A 24,426-nucleotide genomic window follows, 5' to 3' on the forward strand; every position below is an offset into this window, starting at 1 on the left:
GTCTGTGTGTGTACCAGAAGGGGCACCTTAAAAAGGATGGTATGGTTCTGGTGAATTGAAATGGATCTGTACTACTCGTTTTGAAAAAAAACCTCCAGCTTGTCTTAGAAACAAAATAGTTTTGTCTGTATGTTAAAAGCAAACAGTTTTGGCAACTGTGCTCTTCTTGTGCAGATTCGTTACTTCACGATGGAGGGAGGAGAGTGTATTGCAGGAAATAGATCCATACCATTGCAATGCCTGTTCTGCTCAGTGAAACATGTCAGGACCACGAGTTGCACAGGGATAGCAAAGAGCAGGATTAAGAAATAGGGAGCAGTTCCTCCTCATCCTCTTCGCTCTCATCCTTAGCATGTGGGAAAGCTAGAAGCTGATGTGCTTAAACCTACTGACTTTTAATAAACAAGACTGTCTGCTTCCACTTGAATACTGCTCAACTGGGAGGAGAGGACTTAAGAAATTCTGAAGCTTTACAGGAAGTCTCCCAGCTTCCCTGTCTGACTTTTGCAATAGAAACCTAAAGGTGGTGATGGAATGACTTGTGTTTTTTGTCTTACTTTCCAGTTGGCCTGCTGCTGTGGTACTGCTGCTTGTTCCTTGTGCTGCAAATGCTGCCCCAAGATAAAACAGTCAACCAGCACCCGTTTCATGTATGCGCTTTACTTCATCCTGGTGACTATCATCTGTTGTGTCATGATGTCAACAACAGTAGCTAATGAAATGAAAACACACGTAAGTAAGAGATATGAACTCACTACTGTCCCTGGAAGGAAATGGGGCTCCGTCCACAGCTCTTCAAGTATAGAGGCTCTCTCTCAGAGGAGGCAGTCTATTCCCTCCACCCATCCACTTTCAGACCCAGACAGGATGATTTTCTGTGGCCAGCCTCTTCCTGTCAATTGCTCACCCATTTGAGTGTTTCACAACAGGAAGAGTCAAGGATCACAGGACTAGCAGCCTTCCTTCTCTTTCATTGTGCGGAAACTGGCTGCAGTGAACCTATGTCAGGTTTGCTATAGTAGAACAAATCGATTCAGGGTAACATTGAGTTCGTCTCTGGCAACTTGTTTAGTAGCAGAAACAGCAAATTAGAAAATAACTCTTCCAAGTGTTGCATTTATAATTTTAATTCTGTGGTCTTGGTGCTGTGTGACAGACTACTGCAATGTACGCTGCAGGTCCTTTACAAGGGGTTTTCAGCATGTGTTGAGTCATCGTGTTCACATGGCCTCTAACCGCAGCAGATACTGTTCATCTCTAATTGTCTTTTTAATTAAAAAGCTTCAAAAACATGAAAAGAAGCTGTGGCTCAAACTAGATTTTAAAACTCAAGGTTCTTTCAGAGACATAACTTTCTTAAGCTAAATGCTCACCAGCCTGCTTGTGATCACACACTGGAGCTGTTGTACCACATCTTTGGTTTGGTTTCTTAAGCCACCCAAATTGCTCTCAGTAGCACAAATCCTCTCTCGCCATTTACAAAGTACAAGAAGATAAATCTGTTTTTAAGTTGAGGGAACAATGGCTGGATTGCTTAATTCTTAAAAATTAAGTTCTGGCACCAAACTGATTTAGGCCTCCTTGAGGTTGTGAATGTGTTTGCCCTGGAGGTTCAGAAGGCTTCCCTCCCTGTGGGCATCTAGTTGTTTTGTGTTATCCTCTCAAGCCCATGGGTGCACAATTAAGACTGTTTCCTCGTTTAACCAGTTGCTGGTCAAGTTGATGCCCTGCTTACCTTCGGCACTTGACTTTCAGTTGTCTGTGAAACAATTTCCACCACAGCAGCCTAGATCCAGAAGCTGATGGTAGCACCCTGTGCCTGCAACATAGATGAACCATCAGGCTTATGACAGGGCTAGTTTGAGGGTTTCTGTGCTCTGCTGCCAGAGACCTTCCTTTCTTCCCATTGTACCCTTTTTGTATGTTCTGTCCTAATTTTCTTTCATTTAATATCGCTTTGTTTGAGTTATCCTGGTGCCACCTACTTGCCACCAGAAGTTGCTGACAGCCCTCTAAGAGCACCCAGTATAGATGTGATGCTTGCCTGTGAGCTGCAACTTAAAAACTGTTCAACATGTGCATGCTGAAATTGCTTGCCAGGAATTACTTTGACTTACTAGATGCTTAGCTTGGCAATAAAGTGAATAACCCAAGGAACTCAAGTGCGTGGGAGGCAAATTACATGCTCATATCCAAATTTCATAAAGTCATTTTCCATCAGTAGTGTGGTTTTAATGCAGTTTGTATCCCTAACAAAAAATACTCACTTTTTGTCCAACAGAAAAGTGATTCAAGAAGCCTTCAACAACATGCTTTTCAGTATTGCCAAATTTCTTTTCCAGTTCACAGTCTTGAAAGCTCAGTGTGGGAAGAAATGGCACAAAGAAAAGCTGTTAGTGTGAAGTAGAAAGATAATCACGCTCTTCATTTAGAGCATTTGATGTCTGAATGGGAAATGGACCATCTGAAAGTAGGCTTTATCTGCTCTCTAATTTAATAATTCTGTTTGGGGCTGTTAAAAGTTCACAGACTCCTGAAGCTAATTTAGCCCAGTTGTAATAGAGTGCACCTTGAAAATATTTATTCAGACTAACCAATCTGAGCTTCCTGATGATGAAGTGTGTTTTGAAAGTGCTGGACACTAACTGATTCCTTCGCTTCTGGCTGAATCATGGAGCACTCCTAGCTCCTGAAGTCAGACTGTAAGCAAACACTTTGCACAATGCTTCTAGGACCTCACCTTCTCTTTCTTGAGAAGAAAGATAATTTTAATTAATTTTATTTAGAATTTTTAAATTTTTGTATAAAAATTTTTTAAAAATTAATGCAGTCTTTTATGGAGCCATAATCTTCTCAGGGAACTGTGTGTCTGCTTTACCAGTTTAGAGTTCAACTATTCATGCTGATGTTACATGAAAGGAATCTCTCCCTTGTCAGTGAGAAGTTTTTTGGTTGATTTGCTATAAATTCCAAATTCTAAAGTAGTTCTAAAAGTATCTGTTGTAGCACTTGGTCCTTTGGCATTATTTTAAAAGGAAGCAACAGCAAATGTACATCTCTTATGGACACGTTAAGCAGAGACTTTTAAAAAATGTTTGTATTTGTTTTGCAGTATTTATCTACCCCATGGTCATGCATTCTGTCTATTAAAACATGTTTAGGATGTTTTTTCTGTCTCTGAGGTGCCAGACTCTGCAGGTGCCAGCTCAGAGCTGGAGACCTCTGTGCCCTGCAACGTGTCTGGAAAAATGAGGCACTGTCCCCGGGAGCCCAACTTCCGCACCTGTCACCAAAGTTGGCAGGTAGACAAAACCATGTGGAGTGTTTGGTTATGGTTTCAAAAGCTTGGTTCCTAGTCTAACCAACAGCATTCTGAGGAAAGCATATTTTGTGGTGAGCCTTAAGGACTGAACAGTGTCTTTTGGGGGGTAGTTTTTTCTCTGTTGTTTCCACTCTTCTTCCCCATCTCCTGAGCCGTTCCAGCACCCAGAGGACACCAAGGGAGAGAGGCCTTAAGCGTTAAATTCTGGAAAATGTGCAAAGAAACCAAGGCATTTGTGTTTGATCTCTGGGGAAGAACCAAAAACCAGTGGAGGGGTAGGGAAGGAGTGGATGGTTTTGACCAGGAAAATATTTTGAATAGTAGCATGCAGAATAGATTTCAGAGAAGCAAGGGTATGTATCAACGCAAAACATGGAGTAGAACATCAGTCAAGACACGAGAGCCTCAGTGATAGGGACTGAAAGACAGACAAGACCAATATGGAGTTACACAAAATGTTTTAGAGACTTCACTCTGTTCCAAGACGAAGCAAAGCAGGACCCAACTTGAAGAAGTGCTTCTGTGCTTTGATCCATATCTTATTTCTTTTTTCCAGTTATTCTGTTTTTTTGAAAAATAGGTACAGCTGTACTCACAAATGTTCTGTTGAAGCAAAACCTTGCATTTCACAGTCTTTGAAAGGCTAATTGAGAGAGGAGAAGGGAAAGAATTGTTTTGGTCTGTTGAAATAGTGTTTTGATTTTTTTTTTTTTGTAGTTAGATTTTTAATGTTAAAGCTGTTTCAGAACTAGTGATTTCACCCTGAAAATACCCATGTCCTACTTAAATAATGAAAGGAACAATAAGAAAGATGTTTTCAGGAGAGCAAACACTAGTGAAAACCAGTTCAGTTGTGTCAAAGCATTTCAGTTCTAGATGGTTATATGTTCTGGCAGAGCATGCTTTCAGGCTTGTTTCCCCAGCCAAGTTTATATCTTGGCCCTTAGCTGCATTACAGTATGTTAAAACCCAAATTTGTTATCACATATTAGTTTTTTAAGTGCAGATGCCCATTGCCTCTTTCTGGTAAGAATTTAGCCATTCATGCAAGATGGCATGTGTTTTGGTCCGATCATTTTTTGTTTTTCATTTCTCAGCTGCTCAAGACAGGTGGTTTTACCAGCTTTTTTGCTCTTGTCTCCCCACCTACACAGATTTTCTTTCATGCTTCCTCCATTTCCATAACCAGGTTCATTTGCCACATTCTCCCTCTGTTGGATGAGGACAACCAAACGAAAGCAGTCATTGTGGCTGTGTTGGCTTGCTTCTTGCACTGCATTTATTTCAGGCGCCAGCAGCTCGCAGTGAGGGGAAAACAAGAGTCTGTCCCTGTTTCTGTAGATGTTGCTATTGTCTCAAAGGGTTTCACTACACTTGGAAAATTGCCGACTTTGCTGTGATAACATCATTGCTTGCGCAGCAACTGAGGCGTTTACATTATCTGAGCGGATACTGAGTTTCTGCAGCAAGAATGCTTTGTTCCCTACTCAGAGGCCAAAAAATTTAGCTTATGTGGCTTTTAAGATTGTAAAAGTAGATATTTCACTGTATCAAACTTGGCAAATAACTAATCTGTGACTTTAGCAGCTGGCAAAACTACCCAGCAAATAGAAAGCCTGGTAATTACATAGGCTGGGCGGGCTGCTTAACAGCTGAAGATGTTTCAGAGATACAGAATTTTTTTTTAAAAAGAAAAAATCAGCGAAGTCACGTAAGCTGTTACAAATTTTTAGCAGCAGCAGACCACCCTCTCATGAAAACATGTCCTTTTCATTACATCAGCCCTTTTGTCCCCAGCATTGTGCTCGTGTTTATTGTCGGCCAGGGTCCTCAAGAGTTTGCTTTTGTTCTTGTTTTGTTCCTTCAGGATCACAGGTCTCCACAAAGGGTGTTCAATTCCACAGGATTATTCCTGTGGCCACCACTTATTTCTGCATAGTGTTGTGCATACTACGTGATGACTGAGCTCTTTGTTGCTTGTGTAGGCACAAACTGAGCTATTATTCCTCTGAACCCATCCATTTTCTCTCAGCCAGATCTGTAAGGAAATTACTACCAAGTGGAGAAAAGAACATACAGGGGCAAAAATCCCATCAAGATCTCTGTAGAAACCTGTGCAATTAAAGAAGATGGCCATTTACAGTTACCCAGAGATTGATTTTTAATTAGCTAGTCAATTAATCAAGTTACGTGGTATTTTTTTTCTTTTGTTCTACGAGTCTCATAAGCAAAATGCTGCTTAGTACCAAGTACAGATCCTACAGAAATCTGTCTCGTTGGTCAGTACTATCGTCTATATCAAACAAGTATCTAATTTTCTCAGAGATATTGTTAGTTCAGTATTATCCATCTTTTTAATCTCTGCTGTCTGATGATTATTATAAGCAAAAAACTGGAAAATATTAATTGATATCCCAGTTGCTTTCCCTGACATTGCTGTGGCCCCTTGACTTGCAGTGGCATCACTGTGGTGTTGATAGGTCTCTTAACTATTCCAGTCAATCCATTTGCTTATTTTGAATGCTGGCACTCTTGCCCAGTCTGACATTTTGTTGTCTTCCAAGACCTAGGAAGGGCATCACTGATGCTCCAGACAATTTCTGAGGAGCTCTCTAAAAACTCCTGAATGTGAGTTAGCTATAGCTACTTGTTTACTGTCCAGCTTCTTACGCAGTGGCTACTCATCTGTGAGTTACCTCTGAAAGAGCACCTCAGAGTGGCCCAGCTTGAATCCATTCTTGTAACACCACGCAGCTGCATTGAGATCTGGTTTTCGTCTTCTCTGCTGGTTCTAGCCCACCTGGGATCAACTCAGTACTGTAGTTAGGTTTGCTACCTGCAGCACAGCAACTCAGTGTTGCTGTGAGCTGCTAAAATATTTCCTCTTTCTGGGAAACTGCTAGGAGGGTTGTTGAGCTCCTGACTGGTTTGAATTGCTGGCACGGGATAGGAAGTTGCATAACCTGCTGAGGGAAGCAGCCTTTCAGAGCCTGGTGGCTGGAAGCTGGCAGTTCATGAGTTTATCTCTTGTTTCCTATATCTCTGATGGCTTTCTAGCCAGCTGGGAACACTGCCTGATTCCTTGCTCTTGGATCCTGTTTGTTCTTTCCCTGTCCTGGTTTTGTGTACTGACCTGCCTGCTGAAGGAAGGAGACACTCCTGTCTTTGCTAATTTCTTGGAAATGTTCAAGGATGGTGTTGCCTACAATCTTTGTATGTTTTTTCTAAGCAAAATCTGGCCTGGCTGAATGCTTTCTGAAGTCTGGTTCAAGTTAGTTATTTGTGCATGTTGTGTTCTGGCACACATTTGTCTTCTCTCTCCTCCAGTTACCTGTGCAGGTAGCAGTGATCAGCTCCACAGGGTGTGATGTGTTGCTCGACTGGTCTCACCAGCCTCAGCTGAGGGCTGTGAGCATACAGAGAGGCCCTTCTTTCTTTGAAATGAACCGTGGTTTTCTAATTAAATGCCTGTATTTCTGTGCAGCTGAATGGCTCCCTGGCTGCAAGGGGGGATATCTGCACCCCACAGGAGTGGGTGCTGGCCACACAGACCTGCTTTTTTTGAGCGCCCAGCATCATGTCTGCCTGGTGAAACTGAAGCCAAAATGTGCAGCTGTTTGCTTTCCCCTCATGGTGACAGCAAGGCCTCAAAGGCAAATATTTAATGAGTCAAGGGAAAGGTGGAATTTTCCTGCCTCTCTGTTAATTTAAAACAAGATCAGGGCAACTGGCACAACTCTGTTTCAGAAGCCGTGATGGAGAAGATGGGGCTTGCTACCTCTGTGCCGCCTGGGTGTGCTTTGGTCTGTTTCCACTGAGGACAGCAGGAGCCAGAGCTTACTGCCCTGCAGCCCCATTCATGCCCCTTCAACTGGTAAAACTGCCCAGTATGGCTTATGCAAGCTGGATTACTGAAGCAATCCAAGTCTTTTGCTGTAAAGCATGGGAAGAAAGAAGAGGGTCCCCAGGGTGAGGGGATAAGCAATAAGAGACAGTGTGCTGGGTTTGTGTGACAGGGTCTGTGGTAGCAGGGAGGGGGTTACAGCAGTGGCCCCCTGTGAGAAGCTTCTCAAAAGCTCCCCCGGCTCCAAGTCATACCCAGCTCTGGCCAAGGCTGAACCAATTAGCAATGGTGACTGTGCCTCTGTGATAACGTATTTAAGAAAGGGAAACTGAGAGGGGGTTGGGGGACTTTGAGGACAAGTTACGAGGAGGACACCAATGCAGACACCGAGGTCAGTGGAAGGAAGGACAAGGAAGCGGGGAAGGTGCCCCGGGGCAAAAACCCACCCTGTATCCCCTGGTGAGAGGGCAGGGCCGCCCTCCCTGCCACCCATGGAGGTCACCAGAGGAGCAGAGATTCACCTGTGACCTGTGGAGGACCCCAGACTCTGTGGGAAGAAGCAGCCCCCGCTGTTGCAGTTCGGCGCTGGGAGGACTGCACACGTGGAGGTGACCCACGCCGGAGCATCTCGAGAAGAATGCATCCCGTGGGGAGGACTCACGGTGGGGAGAGTTTGTGGAGGACTGTCTCCTGTGAGAGGGACACCAGGTGGAGCAGGGTGAAGAATGCAGAAGAGTGATTCCCCTTGGAGGAAGAAGTGATGGACTGATTGCATCCCCCATCCCCTGCCCTTGCGTCGCTGAGGAAGGAGGTAGAGATATCAGGGAAGAAAACTGAGCCCGGCAAGAAATCTGAGCTCAGGAAGAAAGGAGTGGTGAGGGGAGGTGTTTTTAAGATATGGTAATGCTTCTCACCATCCCATTCTGTCTGTTAAGTGTCATTGTTGTTAGTGTTTTGAAATAGTGTGATGTCCTTTTTCTTCCCCTAAGGAGCCTGTCTTTTGCCTGTGACCCTCCCTGTCCTTATCTCAATTCCTGAGCCTTTTGATTCATTTTTTTCTCCTTCCCATTACTGGGTGGGAAGGGGTGAGTGAATGGCTGAGTTGTGTTTAGTTGCCCTCTGGGCTCAAACCGCAACAGGCAGGAATGGCTTAAGGCAACAGAGCTGAAGTAAAGTTAGGTGAATTTATGCCCCAAAGCGTCTGGAAGGAGTTGAGAAGGGAGGCTCTGGAAAACTCCAGTCCCCTGTGTTTTACATTTCTTTATGTCTCTTGAACCCTTAAATCCAGGCTGAAGTGTATCAAGAATGAAAGGTGTTAAATGAAGCCGGTGAAAATTCAGTGTTGCATAGCATAGACATGCTTGGTTACGAGGAACCCTGTGTCCTATCTAACATCTTGTAATGTGTTGTGCTTTTCAGATTCCCTTCTATGAGCAGATGTGCAAGGGTATTCAGGCGGGTGAGATGTGCGAGAAGTTGGTGGGATACTCTGCAGTGTACAAAGTCTGTTTTGGAATGTCCTGTTTCTTCTTTTTGTTCTTCTTGTTCACCATCAAAATTAACAGCAGCAAAAGCTGCCGAGCATACATTCATAATGGGTAAGTATTTGATTGCTTAATTTCCACTTCTCTTTACAGGTTTATGCTGCCTACTTTCCAGTTGGGTGTAGTACTAGGAAAAAATCAAACAAAACAAAAGTTGATTTACTGCTTTTGTCAGAAATAATGTGGTCAAGTGAAAACTAACTAAAGTGTCAATCAGTCATCAAGAGCTGTTTTTTTTTCTCTTGTTGGGCTTTAAATAGAGGTTTCTCAGGTACTTGGGTTGAAGACCTCTAATTCCTATTACAACCAGATTTTTTTTTTTTCCTCCCTCTCATGCAGATTCTGGCTGTTTAAACTTATACTTCTAGCAGCAATGTGCTCAGGAGCCTTCTTCATTCCCGATCAGGACACTTTCCTCAATGGTATGTCCTTCTTGTTTTGTTATGTGCTTTGTTCTGTACTACCTTGTGAGTGGTTATAAATCCTAAAAGGTCCAATCAATGTGAATATTGCCATATTTCTTGAAGTACAGCCGATATGGTCCAGGTACAAAAGGAGTATTTGGAGCTGTCTGAGGGAACTCTGTGCACAGAGTATGTGGTCTTCATATGAATGTGCAGTAAAGCGTGTTTTTTCTGACCAAGAACAGGCCAAATGGTAGGTAAAAATACCGCTGTGGTGCTGTCTTGCAAATTCTTTAAGAAGCAGGGAACTGTAATGGTGCACAAGAAATTGTTCACTCAAGAATGCACCGCCACATGCTAGTTTGGCTTGTGCAGGTAGCTCTGCTGCGGTGCAGCAGCCAGGGTCTGTGCTGCATGGTGGAGAGGTGCCAGTGCTCAAGGAGTCACAGTGACCTGCCAGGTGTTTGCTGCCTGGAAACCTGCAATGCCACAAAAGAATTTGGGATGCTGTTAGCTTTCAGGTTGGTGGCATAAATGCAGTAAGGTAAAATTAGACTACTTGGGGTGTGTTACAAGTGCTCTGCTGAGGATGTCATGCCTGAAGCATTTCCATTTTTGGAAGATGCCCTAGCACCACACAGGCACACTGGTACTGGCCCAGTACTTAAATGCTAGCTCTGGGAGGAGGCTTCTCTCCAGCCTTTCATGGGCTAGGAGCAAAAATCCCGGTGATACTGAGATGAGTTGGTGCTTTTCAGTTTGCCAGGTACTTGTAGTCCCTTAAGCTGTTGAGTCTGGGCAGGTAGAAAGGGGTGGCATCAGTAATGCAAAGGAGAGGTTGTGTGTGCTGCCTGCTTCCACTAAGACTTGCTTGGTTACCTGTGTTTTCAACACCAATCTCCTCTAGCCAGGTGTTTAAAAAGGGAAGAGGAGGGAGTAGCATGGGGGAAGAGAGTAGAGTGGGCAGACATACTGTGAGCACAGTGCTCTGGGAAACTAAGTTAAAAACCACTTCAGGTAAACCACTGACAGGTGTAATTCAGCTTCTTCCTCTTGCTAGCTGTTTGATCCTGGGTCAGTTTGATGCCCCAGAAGTGAAGGGCTCCTTATCCCTATTCCTATTCTCTGCAAAGTCATGGAATGTCTGTATGTGCTTGTCCTTAGTATCTAATCACTGTTTGGATTAGAAAGATGTAGCAGTGCAATGCATTGTATTCATGAGCAAGGAATACTGTCATCTTTGCAAGTGACCCTTTTCATGGTGAAAAGTAATCAAGAACTGAGATGTTTGAGGACAAGGGGAAACAGAACTTTTTGTGCTGATGAGAGTGCTATCTCCCAACAGCAGTCTAACCTAGTGTGGAGATACAGCATAAGAAGCTTTCTTCCCCAAATTAGCCCTTGACTTTTCTCTCTAAAGCAGTATTCTGCATATCCTGCTAAACTGTCCTCCAGTCAGCCCCTGAATTTGAGATATACAGATGGTTTGGGTATTGTGTGGTTTTATTTTCCTTTTTTCCCCTCCCATCAAGAAGGGTGTTTGGGTTTGGTGGTCTGGGGTTTTTTTTTGAGCAATATCTCAGTTTGTTTATTTTTTCTTTAAAAAAAAAAAAAAAAAGGTCTTGTCATGCTTCCCATACTTAGCAGTTTGTTAATCATGGAGGAGGAGTACTACATGCAAGCACTAGGTTTGTGTGGGCTATAGTGGTAAATCCACACTGGCCATGCTAACCTTATCTGTGATGGATCCACAAAACATCCAGCAGTGTCCTGCCTGTGGCAGTGGGAGATCCTGAGAATCTGGCTATTTAATTGCTCACGCCATTGGTGGTCTGCTTTATCTTGCTCTACTTCTCCCAAACATACATGAACACCTTGTTCCTTGCCTATTTTTTTATGTACTTTTTTACATGCTAGCTTCTTCTGGTTTTTGTTTTCTTTATTTGAAGAGCAGCATGCTTATCAAGTGCATACAATACATTTAGCAAAACCAGACAAAAGGCATTTTTTCATGCTTCCAAATAAGGAAGTACAGTAAAAATTTTTTTAAATCTCTACATCATTTGCTAAGGGTAACATGCCCTGACTGTTCTGTTCTTCCACTTCACTTATACAAGCTTTTTTCAAAAGGAAAACACAATGGTAGGATATGGCTGAAATTTGCTAATGCACTTCCTTGGTCTTCTTCACTGAAATCCACTGCACACCTGGAGTCATTTATAGGCTATGCATTGCATGGCAGCACCTGCTTTATATGCAACTAAACATTTAAATAGGTATCTGTATTTCCTCACAGACTTCTGATGTTGCACATAAAAGATCTGTTGTCTTGAAGTATCCAAACAGCTACTCAAATACAGTATATGTAGGTCAATGGTTAAGTAGTCAAATGGCCTGTCTTAGAACTAGTCAGTGAATACCAAGTGTTCCTGTCTCTTTGGGAGTGGCTCAGGACAGCATTTGTAAGTAGATAAGCTCCACCTTTGTTTTTCTGAGGTACTGGAATCTTGGAAGTGAAGAAATTTCCCTTTTTAGTACTGGGTTCCAGTACCTTGCAATTTCAGGGTTTAGATTCCTGTGAAATGCCTTCACACCACCTCCCTCCCACCAGCCACAAATAAAGGTTTCAGTATTTTCAGTCTGAATATAGTAACTCACCATGTCCACAAAAATTCTCTAGGTTAGGGAAACTCGGTAGATGTCCTAACAGTTTTATTTTTAAAGTGTACAGGTTGCAAGCTGAATTCACCAGGGAGCTAATTTTAAGTTAGGTGAGTTGGCCTTTCAGCTGAAATCTCTCATCTCCTGCTACATCTGTGGGCTTTGATATGTTCAAACCATGTAACGGCTTACTGCATAGACAGTAATTCCATTTTATCTCAAGGGAAAGTCGACTGCAGTTTGACCTATTTTCTGCCTCTCTGCCTTGCAGCCTGGCGCTATGTGGGAGCAACAGGAGGTTTCCTTTTCATTGCCATTCAGCTCATCCTGCTTGTTGAGTTCACACACAAATGGAATAAAAATTGGTATGTGTTGGGCAAGTAGTTACTTGCATAAAATTCTGGTGGACTGCCGAACAATACAGTTATCCTAACAAAGAATTTTAAGAGTAGCATGGATGTAATTTCTGAAAGAAGAAACTGTAACGACAGTATTTAGAGCTGATTATCTTTGCTTCGTCTGTTTTCTCCTTCCTCAGCAGAGATGTTTCCTCCTTATTCACATATACTCTGCTGATTTATTCTTAACCTGAATTGCTTGGCTTCCAATAAGTAGTAGCGCGTTGGGATGCAAAAACCTTTTACTTTAAGTTGGTTTATATTTTATATGAAAATATACCTGCTAAGAAACAAGAGTGGTGCAAGAGAATAAGACTGGATTTGCAAAATGTAACAGTTAAACTGTGTGCAGTGATGTAAACTGGTAAATCCTGCTTTTATGTGTCAGCTTAATGCACTTTATTTTTTTTTCTTGACATGAGAACTGCTACTTTTTCTTCAACTTCTTTGCTTTCATCTAAATATGCAAGATTCCATTATCAACCCACATATACAACATTCTGGCATTGACTTAATTTCTGGTTTAAGAATATTTGCTATTACCTTCCTAGCCCTTAGCCTCTCATTAATTTAAGATATTTAAGTTGTCCTCCCACATATACACAGGAACTCCTGCCGCCACCTCCACCCTTTCTGTCTCATTTCTTCCTCTACAAACCTTTACAGTCCTCTCTTGGTCTTGTTAGCATACTGCCTGCTAAGAAACAGTTTTAGGAAACCTTTGGGCTTTGTTACATACCTGTTTTCAGGGAGGAAGAGGTGAGATATCCTTACACCGCAGATATTTTTACTACTGATTACTGTAGCTGCTTTTCTGCGGATGAAAGATTTCCAGCAGCAGCATTTAACTTTAGCACTCTCTACATTAGATACTCTTTTAGAATAAGTAATGTTTCCACAAAACAGCAAAAAAACCACCACACCCAAAAAACCCCTTCCATGCACTAAAAAGCCCTTTGTGCCAAAACAACTTTTTTAGTTGCTGCTCCTAAAAGAAAACAGTTTGGAAGGTGGAGAGAGGAAAACAAGGTGAACCATGGTTTAGCTGGGGAAGACTGGTGGTATAGACCCAAATGGAGAGGTCGCTTTTTGAGCAAAAGGGTAGTAAAACTGTAAAATTAGTGCAAGGGCAGAAGAGAGGCCATGCCAAGCAATATGCCTTTGCTGTACTTGTGTGAAGAGCACGTCTTGCTAGCTGAACCTGGGGCATTCCGAGGTCCCACTGAGGAAATCCCTGAAGTATTGAGCTGAGATGCGCTGACAGGCAGATCCTTGAGATTGGAAGTTCTAGGAGTCATGCTAGGCTGTAATTACAGAAACAGCTGGGCATGATAATACAGAAGATAAATACTAATGCTAAGGAATGTTTTCTTCTGTTTTGTGGGAGGAACCTTGCAAGGACCTATGTTGGTGTAGTGACATACACACATTTCAAGGAAAGTAAGCACTGCCTTTTGTGTTTGAGGATATGAACTATTCCGCTATTAGAATTTTATTTTTTTGGGAAGGGAAGACAAAGATAAGGTGCTTGTCTCTCTCTCCCCAGGACTGCGGGTGCAAACCACAAGCAGATGTGGAATGGTTTGCTTGCCCTGGTCACTCTCATCTTGTACTCCATTGCGGTGGCAGCCCTGGTCCTCATGGCTCTTTTCTATACGCGCTCTGAGGGCTGCATGTACAACAAGGTCCTGATTGGTGTTAATGGTGGCCTGTGCCTCTTTGTCTCCCTGGTGGCCATATCACCTTGTGTCCAGAATCGTGAGTCCGCTGACCTCTTCTCCTGGGTTTCTAGTGCTGCCACAGTTGTGTGCCTGAAGACATGAGCCGTGGTCTGGGTGGAAAGTCTCATCATAGTTCAGAGCTGGTGCTGCTCCTGCCCCTGTCCCTTTATCTACACTGTAAAGTGCTGTTGCTGGTCATCAGCTCAGCTTCTAAAACTACAGAAATGTTAGACATTTTGCATGTGCCATCAGGCAGTAGTACTGTAAAGAAGGCCCACATACTGATGGCTGGTAATGTGTTGTGGAGCTTACACAACTCTTGCAGTGGTAGCAGATGAGGTAATACCTCTCAAACTCATTCACCACTGTTTTACCATTTACTTTTGACTGCTTGTGATTTAACATCTGTAAAGTTTGGACCTGAAGGAGTTGACAGCAGTATTTCATGCTTCAGTATATTTTATGTGTGCTGTTAGTATCTTGCATACATCGGACCTGGAAATAGTAATTTGAGTGACTCCAACACAAATTTTACAGGCAAATAAAACTATCACGGCAGCTTGACAATAACTTTTGAAAAGCTGGTGCTTTGGGTGAGAGCAGAGGGGGTGATTGTTTACTTACGTGGGAATCTTTAATGCCTTTCTAAAACAGCCGTCAGAACTAAAGGGCAGACTCTTTTCTCTTTACATGCCAGTGGAAATGTATCTAAACTGCCTGAAAGACTTATGAACTACTTTAGGTAAAACATAAAAGATATTCGTCTGAAAGACACTAGTGTACTGTTCTTTAAAGGAATTTCTTTTTCAGTTTGTTAAAATGTCAGCAAAAATCACTTATTTTCCTCTTTCTTGTAAAGGCCAGCCCCATTCTGGTTTGCTGCAGTCAGGAGTTATCAGCTGCTATGTCATGTACCTCACTTTCTCAGCACTATCCAGCAAGCCGCCAGAAACTAGTAAGTTATCTGATGCTTTATGTAAATTCTTTTAGATACGCCATGTATTAGAAGCAAGAGTTTAGCAAACCTGAATTAAATTCAGGGATATGGGAGTGCTGGGTTTGGCCTGTTCTGGCCTATGCAGAAGAAATCACAAATACTAAGAATTACTCTGTACAGCACAGATACTGTGCAGTTGGCACTCTCCATGTACCTTAAATACTTTGGTCTAGGGGAGCTTAAGTTACCTTGGGTGAGTTGCATCTGTTGCACCAGAGCAATTCCAGCCTGTTTCCTATGGACAAATTTCCCAGAGTCTTGTAGCCTATTCCTCATGTGGCCAGTGCATGTTCTTGTACGATAGGACGTGACTAAATACATAATGTGTTTGGTCACATGATGGGAAAGGAGTTGGACAAATGGCTCTTGGGTGCCTCTAGAAGATGCTGAGTGATCAGCTCCATCCAAAAGTTTACAAGGTCCACCAGCAGTTAGTAGGTGCTGGCCTTCAGAACAGATACTAAAATCACTTCTTTTCCCCTAAAATTGGTATGCTAGATAGCCTTAGCTCTGGACTCCTAACAGAGCAAAAACTTGAGTACCACTTGTTTTTCGTTTTGAGAGGAAACATTCTGAGAAGAGACTTGGAGTTATGTTGCAGTTTGAGATGATGCTGTTCTTCAGCAGAGTTCCTGTACTCCACTTGCCTTCTGATCACTGGCATTGCAAGCCAGGAGTAGGGAACTCCCTAGAGTTTTAAGTTCTCAATGCCACAAAAACACATCAAGACTGTACAAGCATAACTCAAACTGTTTTCTTTACCCAGGGAACCATCAGATTCCCCTTTTTGGACAGGGAGCATTATTTTTGCTTAAAGAAGACTTTTCTGGTTCAAATTAGTAAGGCTAAACCCCCCTTCTTTATTATTGCTAAACTTTTATTGTTGAATAGTTGAAACAACAATAACTAGAGGAAAATAAGTCTGTTGGCAGGAAGAAGTTTTTGCAGACACGTCCCAAGAAGAAGGGGGAGAGACGGGGGAAAGAATATCTCTTTCTGTCACACTTGTGTAGGCACAGGCACACATACAAATGTGTTCTAGAGCTAAGAAGGAAAAGGAGATAGTATTTAGGTGGAAGATTTACTTATGGAGTGTAAGCAGTGTTTTTGAAGGCATGTAGAAGTTAATTCCAAAGGCATCTGAATTACTCATAAGAATTGACACAGTGTAGCCTCATGTTATTTCATGCTTGTGACAGTCAAAGCCTTCAGCAGTTAAGTGAATGCTCTGATGCTTCTTGTATGTGTTGCAAGTGTGGTTATTGCAATTGTCAGAGTATGCATCAAGCATGCTCTCTTAGACCTCCTGATTCAGATGTTCCTCATTGTCTTCCCAGGCCAGAGAACTCTCATGGTTGTCATCTGCTCTCACAGATGCTCCTTTCTCCCATCTGTGTGACAAGAACTCTCATACTGGCCTGTGCAGCTTTTACAGTGGCATATGCTGGAGAATGTATGGAGTGCTGGCACTTATTAAGGTGTCCTATGCCCCGTCACTCAGATTTGCCATTAACTTACCTAATGTTGACTCATTTCTCAAGGAGGGACTTCCAAATTGGCCATCTTGCAAATAGGCAAACCAGGCCTGAAGAAAATGCAAGCTATAAGTATTTATTTGCAACACCCAAAAAGCAGAGTTGCCAATGTCTTTAGAAGGAAAGGGCAAACAAAATGTAATGTCTGTTGAACCTGTGCTTATCACAGTGTGCCTTAGCTTTTTAGTGCCAGAGCTAGCTAAGAGGCCTGCCAAACAGTGCACCTGCCTTGCAGCAGAGGCATCCCTGACGGATGCAGGTGGGACATTCTGCACATCTCTGGCCAAGGTGTTCCGTAAAGGCTTGTCATCCCTTTTTTTGCCCCTGCCTCAGCTCTGTCCCTGCTGTGTGGTGACAGAGCTGTCTGTGCAGCCCTACAGGGCCATGCAAAGTCCTCCCCCACCAGATCAGGCTTTGAGTTTATTTTTAACCTGGGTGTAGCCTTTGCTGCATTTTGCCCTCTGCCCCTATAAACAGTTGTGCTGTCCCAGTGGGGATGCAGTGTGGCTGCTGGAAGGAAAGAGATGGGAACACAGTTTGCCTTAAACCACATTGGCTCAAAAAACTCTTGGTTTGAGATAAAGTGCAGCTGTAATTTCTTGCTTTGGAGTGATGCTGTAGGATACTACTCTACCTTGCCTTGCCTTGCCTCCAAGCAGACACCGAAAAGCTAGATGCATTTTGGAACATCAGGGACTGAATTGGTTTCATTTCAGGGACCTGGAAGTAGTATTTGCTTAAAAGTTAAGATAAAATCTTGCCTGGGACCTAAAAGTAGTATTTGCTTAGATGTTAAGATAAAATCTTGCCTGTAACTGGTGCATCTCCTTTTCTTTGGCCTCCTGTATATCAGTCTGAGCACAGGGCAACTACACACCACCTTTTTCACTGAGTATGAATTTCATAGTTGTCCTCAAGGCACCCCTGCTGTCAAAGAAATGTATGGCCTCAGGTCTGTACTATCTTGGTCTTATATGGCTCTGTAGACTTGGGTGAAGTGTTGGTAAACTTCCAACTTATTGCTTAGTTCACCAAACAGTCTTTTTTCCTTGTTTGTCTGCTCTGGTCAAACAAGAAATTTTAGTACTTTACTGAGTTACATTTTTGTTTTGCCCAAAACACAGAATCTGCCAGGTAAGATTTACAGAATTTTTAAAAGATAGATAGAAACAACTGAAATGTACCTACCCAGTGTCTGAAGTAATAAAAATACTTCACTGAAAACCTTCAGTCTGAAGACTACTTTGAAATGCAGTGAAATGAGCTATGCTAACTGTTCTTTTTGTTTGTTTTGTTTTGTGAAGTCCTGGATGAAAGCAGTCAGAACATCACAATCTGTGTACCTGAATTTAGTCAAGGCCTGCACAGAGATGAAAACTTGGTTACTGGCCTGGGTACTACCATTTTGTTTGGCTGCATTTTATATTCTTGGTAAGTCTGGGAGTTTGCAGTTACCTCACTGTAAATAACAATGTTGTGGTCCAACTAGTAAAGGCTTATAGCAGGCCTCATGCAGACAAAGTAACAGGGAGGAGTAGAACAGAACTGAGCTGGAAGGTTCATGTTCTCATCAGTTTGAGAATGGGTAGATGTTTTAGCCAAAAATGTTCAACAAGATAATATAACTTTTGAAGGAAATAAATTTCATTAAAACCAAATAGAGCAATTTACACCTAGGGGCGGAGGGAAAAAATTCCGAGCTGTCCATGATCCCAAACAGTCTCAGGGTGCTTTGATTCTGTGTTTACTCTTTCTATAAGAAAAACTCTGTGCAGTTGTGTCCATCTGAAAAAGCTATCTGAAATTTCTGTAGTCTCCTGGCAGAGTCTATGACTGTTCCTTGAGGGTCTTTAAAACAAATAAAACTGTTTGCAAGGGTTTAGGGCTTCCTTTGAACAAGCAGTGAGCACAGTACTGCCATCAGCATTTGCCAGCAATCTCCTGCTCTAAAAAAGAATCTGTTTGTGCCCATATAGTTGTGATGCTCACCTTGTATTATTGCAGCTCACCTCAATAAGTTAAGTCATGCTTTGGGATGGGGAAGGGCAGAGTTGCTGATGATTGAAAGGTGATGTATCATTTATTTTGGCTGTGCAGGTTGCCAGGAGACAGCACTGCCTGTCTGCTGCAGGTCTGTGAGCAGGTTCTGCTTCTGAATCAGTCCACTTTAAAATTCACGTACTGAAACTCCTTCATAATTTTGAAGTGAAAACAAGAGGTTTTCTGAAGAGGTAGCACAGCTACTCTTCTTCTATCACATATGCATATGTTTTCCATTTAATTCTGATACAAAATATGTGGATATCATGTATCTAGTTCCCCTTAGAAGAGTATTTCCAGTGCCTCAGGAAGGTGTTTCAGGAATGCAGACAACGTTCATGTAGCCTGCAGGGGAAGTGTGCCATGTAGCTGCAGAGATCAGGCTGCCTTAAAGGGGCATGTTTTGAAGTACTGCTTACTAAGGCTCAGTGTGTACAGCAAAGCATTAACACGTCTCCCTTTGGGTAATGGGAAGTTTGCATTACACATCTTTAAAGGGGAAGACTGGACAAGAAATGTTTCTAATCAGAAGAAACTAGAAAGGATGCCCCCCAGATGACTACAGTCATGCAAGAAAGTGATTTCCAGCAACTGGTACACTGACGATAGTAGTTGGTAGTTTACTTTTGAAAACTGACTGCTGCCAGTGACCTGTTACTTCATTGGCAAAGCCTTTACAGAAATGCTGAGCCAAAGTGATGGCTGTGAAGTTAATATAAAAGCATTGGTTGTGCACAGCAGGAGAGATCTCTTCTGAATTGCAAATTGGAGGGCTTAGCTGTTTGCTGCTGTCTGATGGTGATGAATTCACCACCTTTCAGCAGTGACCTACTTTTAAACTCATGATTCAGCCTGAGTTGGCCAGTGGCTGTCAGGCTGGTTTATACTTGTGCAGAACAAGCTTTTCACATGCTTAGTGCTTGATGCTATATCCAGGCAAATGCTTAGCTTAGACATGGTAGTAGACTATTTATGTTTGCTGCAGCGTTGGAAAATCACCCTATTGTGTTTATACTTAGGCCTGAGGGTTCTGACACTATCTTCTTTTGCTCCTAGTTTGACCTCAACAACACGTGCAAGCTCAGAGGCATTGAGGGGAATATATGCAACACCTGAAACTGAAGTGAGTTCTTGCTTCCTCCCACAGGATTTCTGTGCAGACTTCCTCATGTGCTTCTCTTGCAGTTGTTTTCATGGCTAAGTAATCTGTAATTAGATGAAAACAAAAGCTTGATCGTAGCACTATGTGCCTCTGGGTATGGACTCTCCACGTTGGCCCCTCTGCAGCTCTTGCTCCTCCCGTGGAGGTGCCTTTATGTACTGAAATAGTTTGTTGCTCTTGCAGTTAACACCCTGCAGACTTCCTGTAAATCTTGTGCTCCACAGTAGCTCGTGTCCTCTCGTTTAAAGGAAAAGTCTGCTGGGAAGCTATCAGAAAAAGTGGAGGTGTTCAGTCCTGGTTGCCTTTGTTCTCATAGCAACTGACTATGATCCCAAGTTCCTATCTCTTATTTCCACACATAAGTACTTCCTTTCTTTTTGCCTATAATTTAATCTTGGATTATATTTCTTGTCCCTGTTTCAGCAGTACTGATACAGTATATTTCATATTTGCTAGTAGCCATGGTTAATAATTGTGCTAGTAGCTATAGTTACTGCACATACAGCGACAATTACAAGGTTTTGAAGCTTGGTCAAGTGAGACTTTGAAGTGTGGTCAAGATGACCTCGATTAGCAATAAATTTATAAAGGATAGACTTTGATCTCCAAACCCTAGAAAATAAGTAGAACACCCTGGACCATAAAGAGAATACCTGGGATTGTGTTGAGGATGCATTATTTGACAACCTGGCAAAGTGACTATTCCATTAATTAACTTGGCAATGAAACTAACTTTTGAGTGTCCTGAAAGTGAACTGCCTTCATTATAATACTAAAAAACACACCCACAGGTTAAAAAGGCCCCTGCCCAGGTTAAGACCCTTCCCCTGAGCGTGTGTAGTAGTAGAAGCATTATGTAAGCCATATTATAATTGTAGGTTAATCACTAACCAATCAGAATCTAATAGGCATGTTTGGAAAAGTACTACCCTCTGATTTTTGTGTATAAAAGAAGCACGAAAACCTGCTGTTGGTGTGCTTGATGAAGCACCCAGGCCCGAGTAAATACAGGCTCTCTCCTGAGTGTGTTAAGATTGGTTTATTGCATGCCAGGCACGAATCCACTTTTCAGATAACAGTACAGGTTTCTTCATTCCACCTGCCTATTTCTTTGGCCTTCTTATTCTGGGAGCACCTAGAAACACTGGGAAATGAGTGGGTTTTTGCTAAGTAACAGCTACCCCTTACTTAGGCTTGCTAGTGTCACTTTTCAAATATGTGTGTGTGTGTTTGGAGGATGAACCTCCATCCCTAGCTCTCTCTGTGTTGCTGTTACTTGCATTTGCAGTTCTAATTTCTATTTTTCAAGTCTTTAATTGGAGTGTTTGTGAGAATACAAAAATGCAGAAGTACTGGCTGAGGCACTTGATGTTTGCAGTAGCTGGGTGTGGGAAACAAAACGTGTTTCACTGTGGGAGTGTGTCAGTGCTGGAGGAGGTGCCCTCTGGCAGGACAGCGTGACTGGACAGGACATTGGGTCCAGCGCTGAGGAGCTAAGCACCCAGTGGCTCCTCGCACTGGCCCCAGCCCCTGCAGGTGGGCAGCCTGCCAGCAGGCTCAACGTTGAGCATCAAGTGCCTTCCTGCCCTGTGCTGAGGCGGGGGGACCGGAGGTAAACCAGTCACCCTTCATGCCCACCCACCTTCCTCTGCCAGTGTTACGCTGTAGGAGCTCTCATTGAAAGGGCTTGGGGCTGCGGTGTGCCGTGTCAGGAGTGGCAGGCAGGTTGGAGGCGGCTGGCACAGCACGGACGCTGGATGTTGTCCCCTCACCAGGAAGATCTGGCTTCTCTGCCACACTCCTCTTGCCAGTCGGATTATTTCCGGACTGTTTGTTTTAAAGAGTGGTACAAGAGCCATTGAAAATAAATATAAAGAAATGACTGGTGAAGAGCAACTAATTGCACTCTGATTGCCTTCCGTGTGGCAAAGGGCCTTTGTCTCCTGTCCAGGAGTGTGAATGCAGCTCCACAGTTGGTTGGGGCGTACAGAGGGTCTGTCGGCGTCTGTGCTGACGGCAGCTGAGCGTTATGAGGCCCTAGCGGTGTGTGTGCCAGCGTTGCTAATTTCATCACTCTTGTGTGCAAGGACTTAATTGCAACTGATTAAAAAGTTTGAGGCAACCCAGCACTGGCTACAGAATGTGAGTGTTGGCCCAAGGGGAGCTCAGACTGCCCTGTAGGTGAGGTTTGGCACAGCAGCAGAAAGAGATATGGAATAAGAGTTTGATTTAAACTCTCAGCTAGTCTCTTAAAAAAGAATGATCTTTTTGGCTTTTGAGGAGTTTATGAACCCAGTGAGTACATGTAATCATGGATACGCAGGGTAAAAAGTGCCATTTGATGTTTCTGTTGAGCACTTTACCTTAGAGGTAAATCAGATACCTTAGTACCTGATTTTTGGGAACATTAGGAAAACTTGCAATGGGCCTGTACCGAGGAAGGGGAGAGGCTAGAATGCAAAGTATAGAATTACAAGGGTAAGTATTTATTCATGTGCATGAGGTATCCCAGCCAAATTGGGGCACCCTGAATGTGGTTTTGCACAGGGTCCTTATACCCTTCAAGCATTCAGGTATAGCATGACTTGACTAATCACTAACACCCACACCACCAATTACTAGTCATAGTAAAGTTTTGCAAAGCAACTCTATTTCTGCAGCATTCTTGCTGCTTGTCTAGTGATCCAGATGTCCCTGGAGTCAGTCTTGTGATGGTTACTTAACTCTGATGCTGGGAGGGTTTCAAAGATGTGTTAAGAGACGCTAGGATGCTGGCATTATCTTGGTTATCCAGAGGTATCTTTTATCCGTCATGGACAGCTCTAAGCTTCCAAGAAGCAAAGCCCTTATTTCCATGGCCAGGCTCTCCGCTAAAACTCCACTACCTCATTATGTTTCAGTGTATACTGTGAACTAATATGTGTTAACAAAGTTTATACACTTTCATACTATAAAGACTGATTGATACAATAGTTAGGGAAGGGAATTTTCCTAACAGAGTTCATTTTCTTCATCAGACCACAGCCAAAATAAATCCCAGAGTAGAATTTTACCAGAATAAATAATGTTGGTGATGCACTACAGAAAGTGCTGACTTGTACTATGGTCTGCTGCAGAAAATACACTTATTGGATAGTCAGCACCCTTTTCCCATTTACATTACTATTTGACAGATGAAGTGTCAATTTCAGCTTTCCTTTTTCCATCAGTTAAAAAAGATTCTTCATTTAAATAAAGCAGTAAAACCAGCTTTCTGCTTTTACTCATTCTTCTTGCTCCATTTCAGCAAAATCTTGCAAAGATAAGTACATTTCTGACTTACACTTGGGCAGCTGTGATTTCCAACCCATGCAGCAGGGTTCTAAAAGTTCCTTATACTTTTCTTTTAGTAGAGAAATTTTTTATTTAAAAAGCGCTTAGATATAAGTCTGAACAGATAAGTCCCCTCTGAACTACCAACGTGTAACCACTTTACTGTAGCTCTTCCACCATTGTGTCATAATTATTTGCACCAGTGTTTGACCTTGAGTTATGTAAAATGGGTAGAGTAATTCTTAAAGAATGGTTCATTTATTCCAAATCTTACTGAGTAGGTTTTTCCAAAGCTTAGAAACTGCTGTTATGAACTGCTTGGCAAATTCTAATTTGAGTTTTGTGCTGGTTGGAAATACAAACCAGACTTTTCTAAATTAGTGCCTGTAACGTAGACATAACAGACCTTTCTTCACCATTAGCTTCTTTCCTATAAGCACAGACTCTTACCCTTCCTGTTGTCTGTTCCACAGGTAGCTCGTTGCTGCTTTTGCTGCGTGCCTGATGGAGATGGTAATTACATTTTTACTTCACAATTTACCTCACTTGTAACTTTCAGACCACAGCCAAGAGAGTAAGGACACAGCTGTAGATGCAGAGTTGCTTCTATCCTCATTCTGTAGCATATCAAACTCAAGCAACTGAAGTGCACAAAGTTAGACTGGGGCAGGAAGCAACAGATGTAACAATACCATTTTAAAGCAACAGGCTAGTTAATAATTCCTTAAAGGACATTTCATTGCTGCAACATACAAAGAGTAATCTCTGCTCTTTGCATGCTTGTGGGTGTGACTGACTGCTGGATTTTTGGCTCAGAAGCTCTGCAGGACTGCAGTTGAGAAGTGAGTTGGGAAGGGAGCATCCTGTCTACTGACCTGCTACAATCAGGGTTTTCAGCTTGGACTTGCTGGAAGAGTAAGGTACAGGTAGAGCGATTTAAATGGCCCAAATGCTCAAAAACTAGCCAGTAGGCCAGGAAGCTGATACAAGGCAGGCTTTAGGTGACAGTTCAGTTTCTTTTAATAAAGGCTTAGCCCCATGCCCTGAGGGCACGGAAATGTTCAAGTGTTGCTCTGTATCACACTTTGGTAAATCACACCATAGATGTTTTGCTATGTTCTTCGTGAAGCCAGCTGCTATTTTCAGTTCTCATTAAATTTGCAAAAGCTTTCTTGTTTCCTCTCACTTACAGCTGATGCTGAAGAGCACATTGAAAAAAGGGGAGGCCAGACTGTGATTTATGATGAAAAGAAAGGCACGGTGTACAGTTATGCCTACTTCCACTTCGTTTTCTTCTTGGCTTCACTCTATGTGATGATGACAGTAACTCATTGGTTCCAGTAAGTGTATTTCTTTAAAGCTGAGAAACTGATGTGTCTCAGTGTTGAGAGGGGAGATGGGAGTGGGAACTTCTGCCATTAGTGTGTCTCCTCTCCTTAAGTAATAAGCTGGAAGAGACATTTAAAGTCTTTCACGGGCGATTCTT

General features: G+C 42.7%; 1 protein-coding gene across 3 annotated transcripts in view; it reads left to right on the forward strand.

The window, feature by feature from the left end:
* Positions 1-24,426, forward strand: part of SERINC5 (serine incorporator 5) — a 45,953-nt gene that overhangs the window by 14,704 nt on the left and 6,823 nt on the right. For 2 of the 3 annotated variants that reach the window (XM_074855975.1, XM_074855976.1), the window contains exons 2-11: positions 565-732; positions 8,586-8,764; positions 9,050-9,132; positions 12,047-12,140; positions 13,720-13,931; positions 14,754-14,849; positions 17,731-17,857; positions 19,523-19,589; positions 23,414-23,453; positions 24,133-24,280. In XM_074855975.1, coding sequence (XP_074712076.1) covers positions 565-732; positions 8,586-8,764; positions 9,050-9,132; positions 12,047-12,140; positions 13,720-13,931; positions 14,754-14,849; positions 17,731-17,857; positions 19,523-19,589; positions 23,414-23,453; positions 24,133-24,280 — 1,214 coding nt within the window. Of the gene's footprint in view, positions 1-564; positions 733-5,746; positions 8,067-8,585; positions 8,765-9,049; positions 9,133-12,046; positions 12,141-13,719; positions 13,932-14,753; positions 14,850-17,730; positions 17,858-19,522; positions 19,590-23,413; positions 23,454-24,132; positions 24,281-24,426 lie in introns of those variants that run through there. The other variant, XM_074855977.1, reaches the window with a different exon arrangement.

Source organism: Strix uralensis, chromosome Z, assembly GCF_047716275.1.
Source record: "Strix uralensis isolate ZFMK-TIS-50842 chromosome Z, bStrUra1, whole genome shotgun sequence".
Lineage (NCBI taxonomy): Eukaryota > Metazoa > Chordata > Aves > Strigiformes > Strigidae > Strix > Strix uralensis.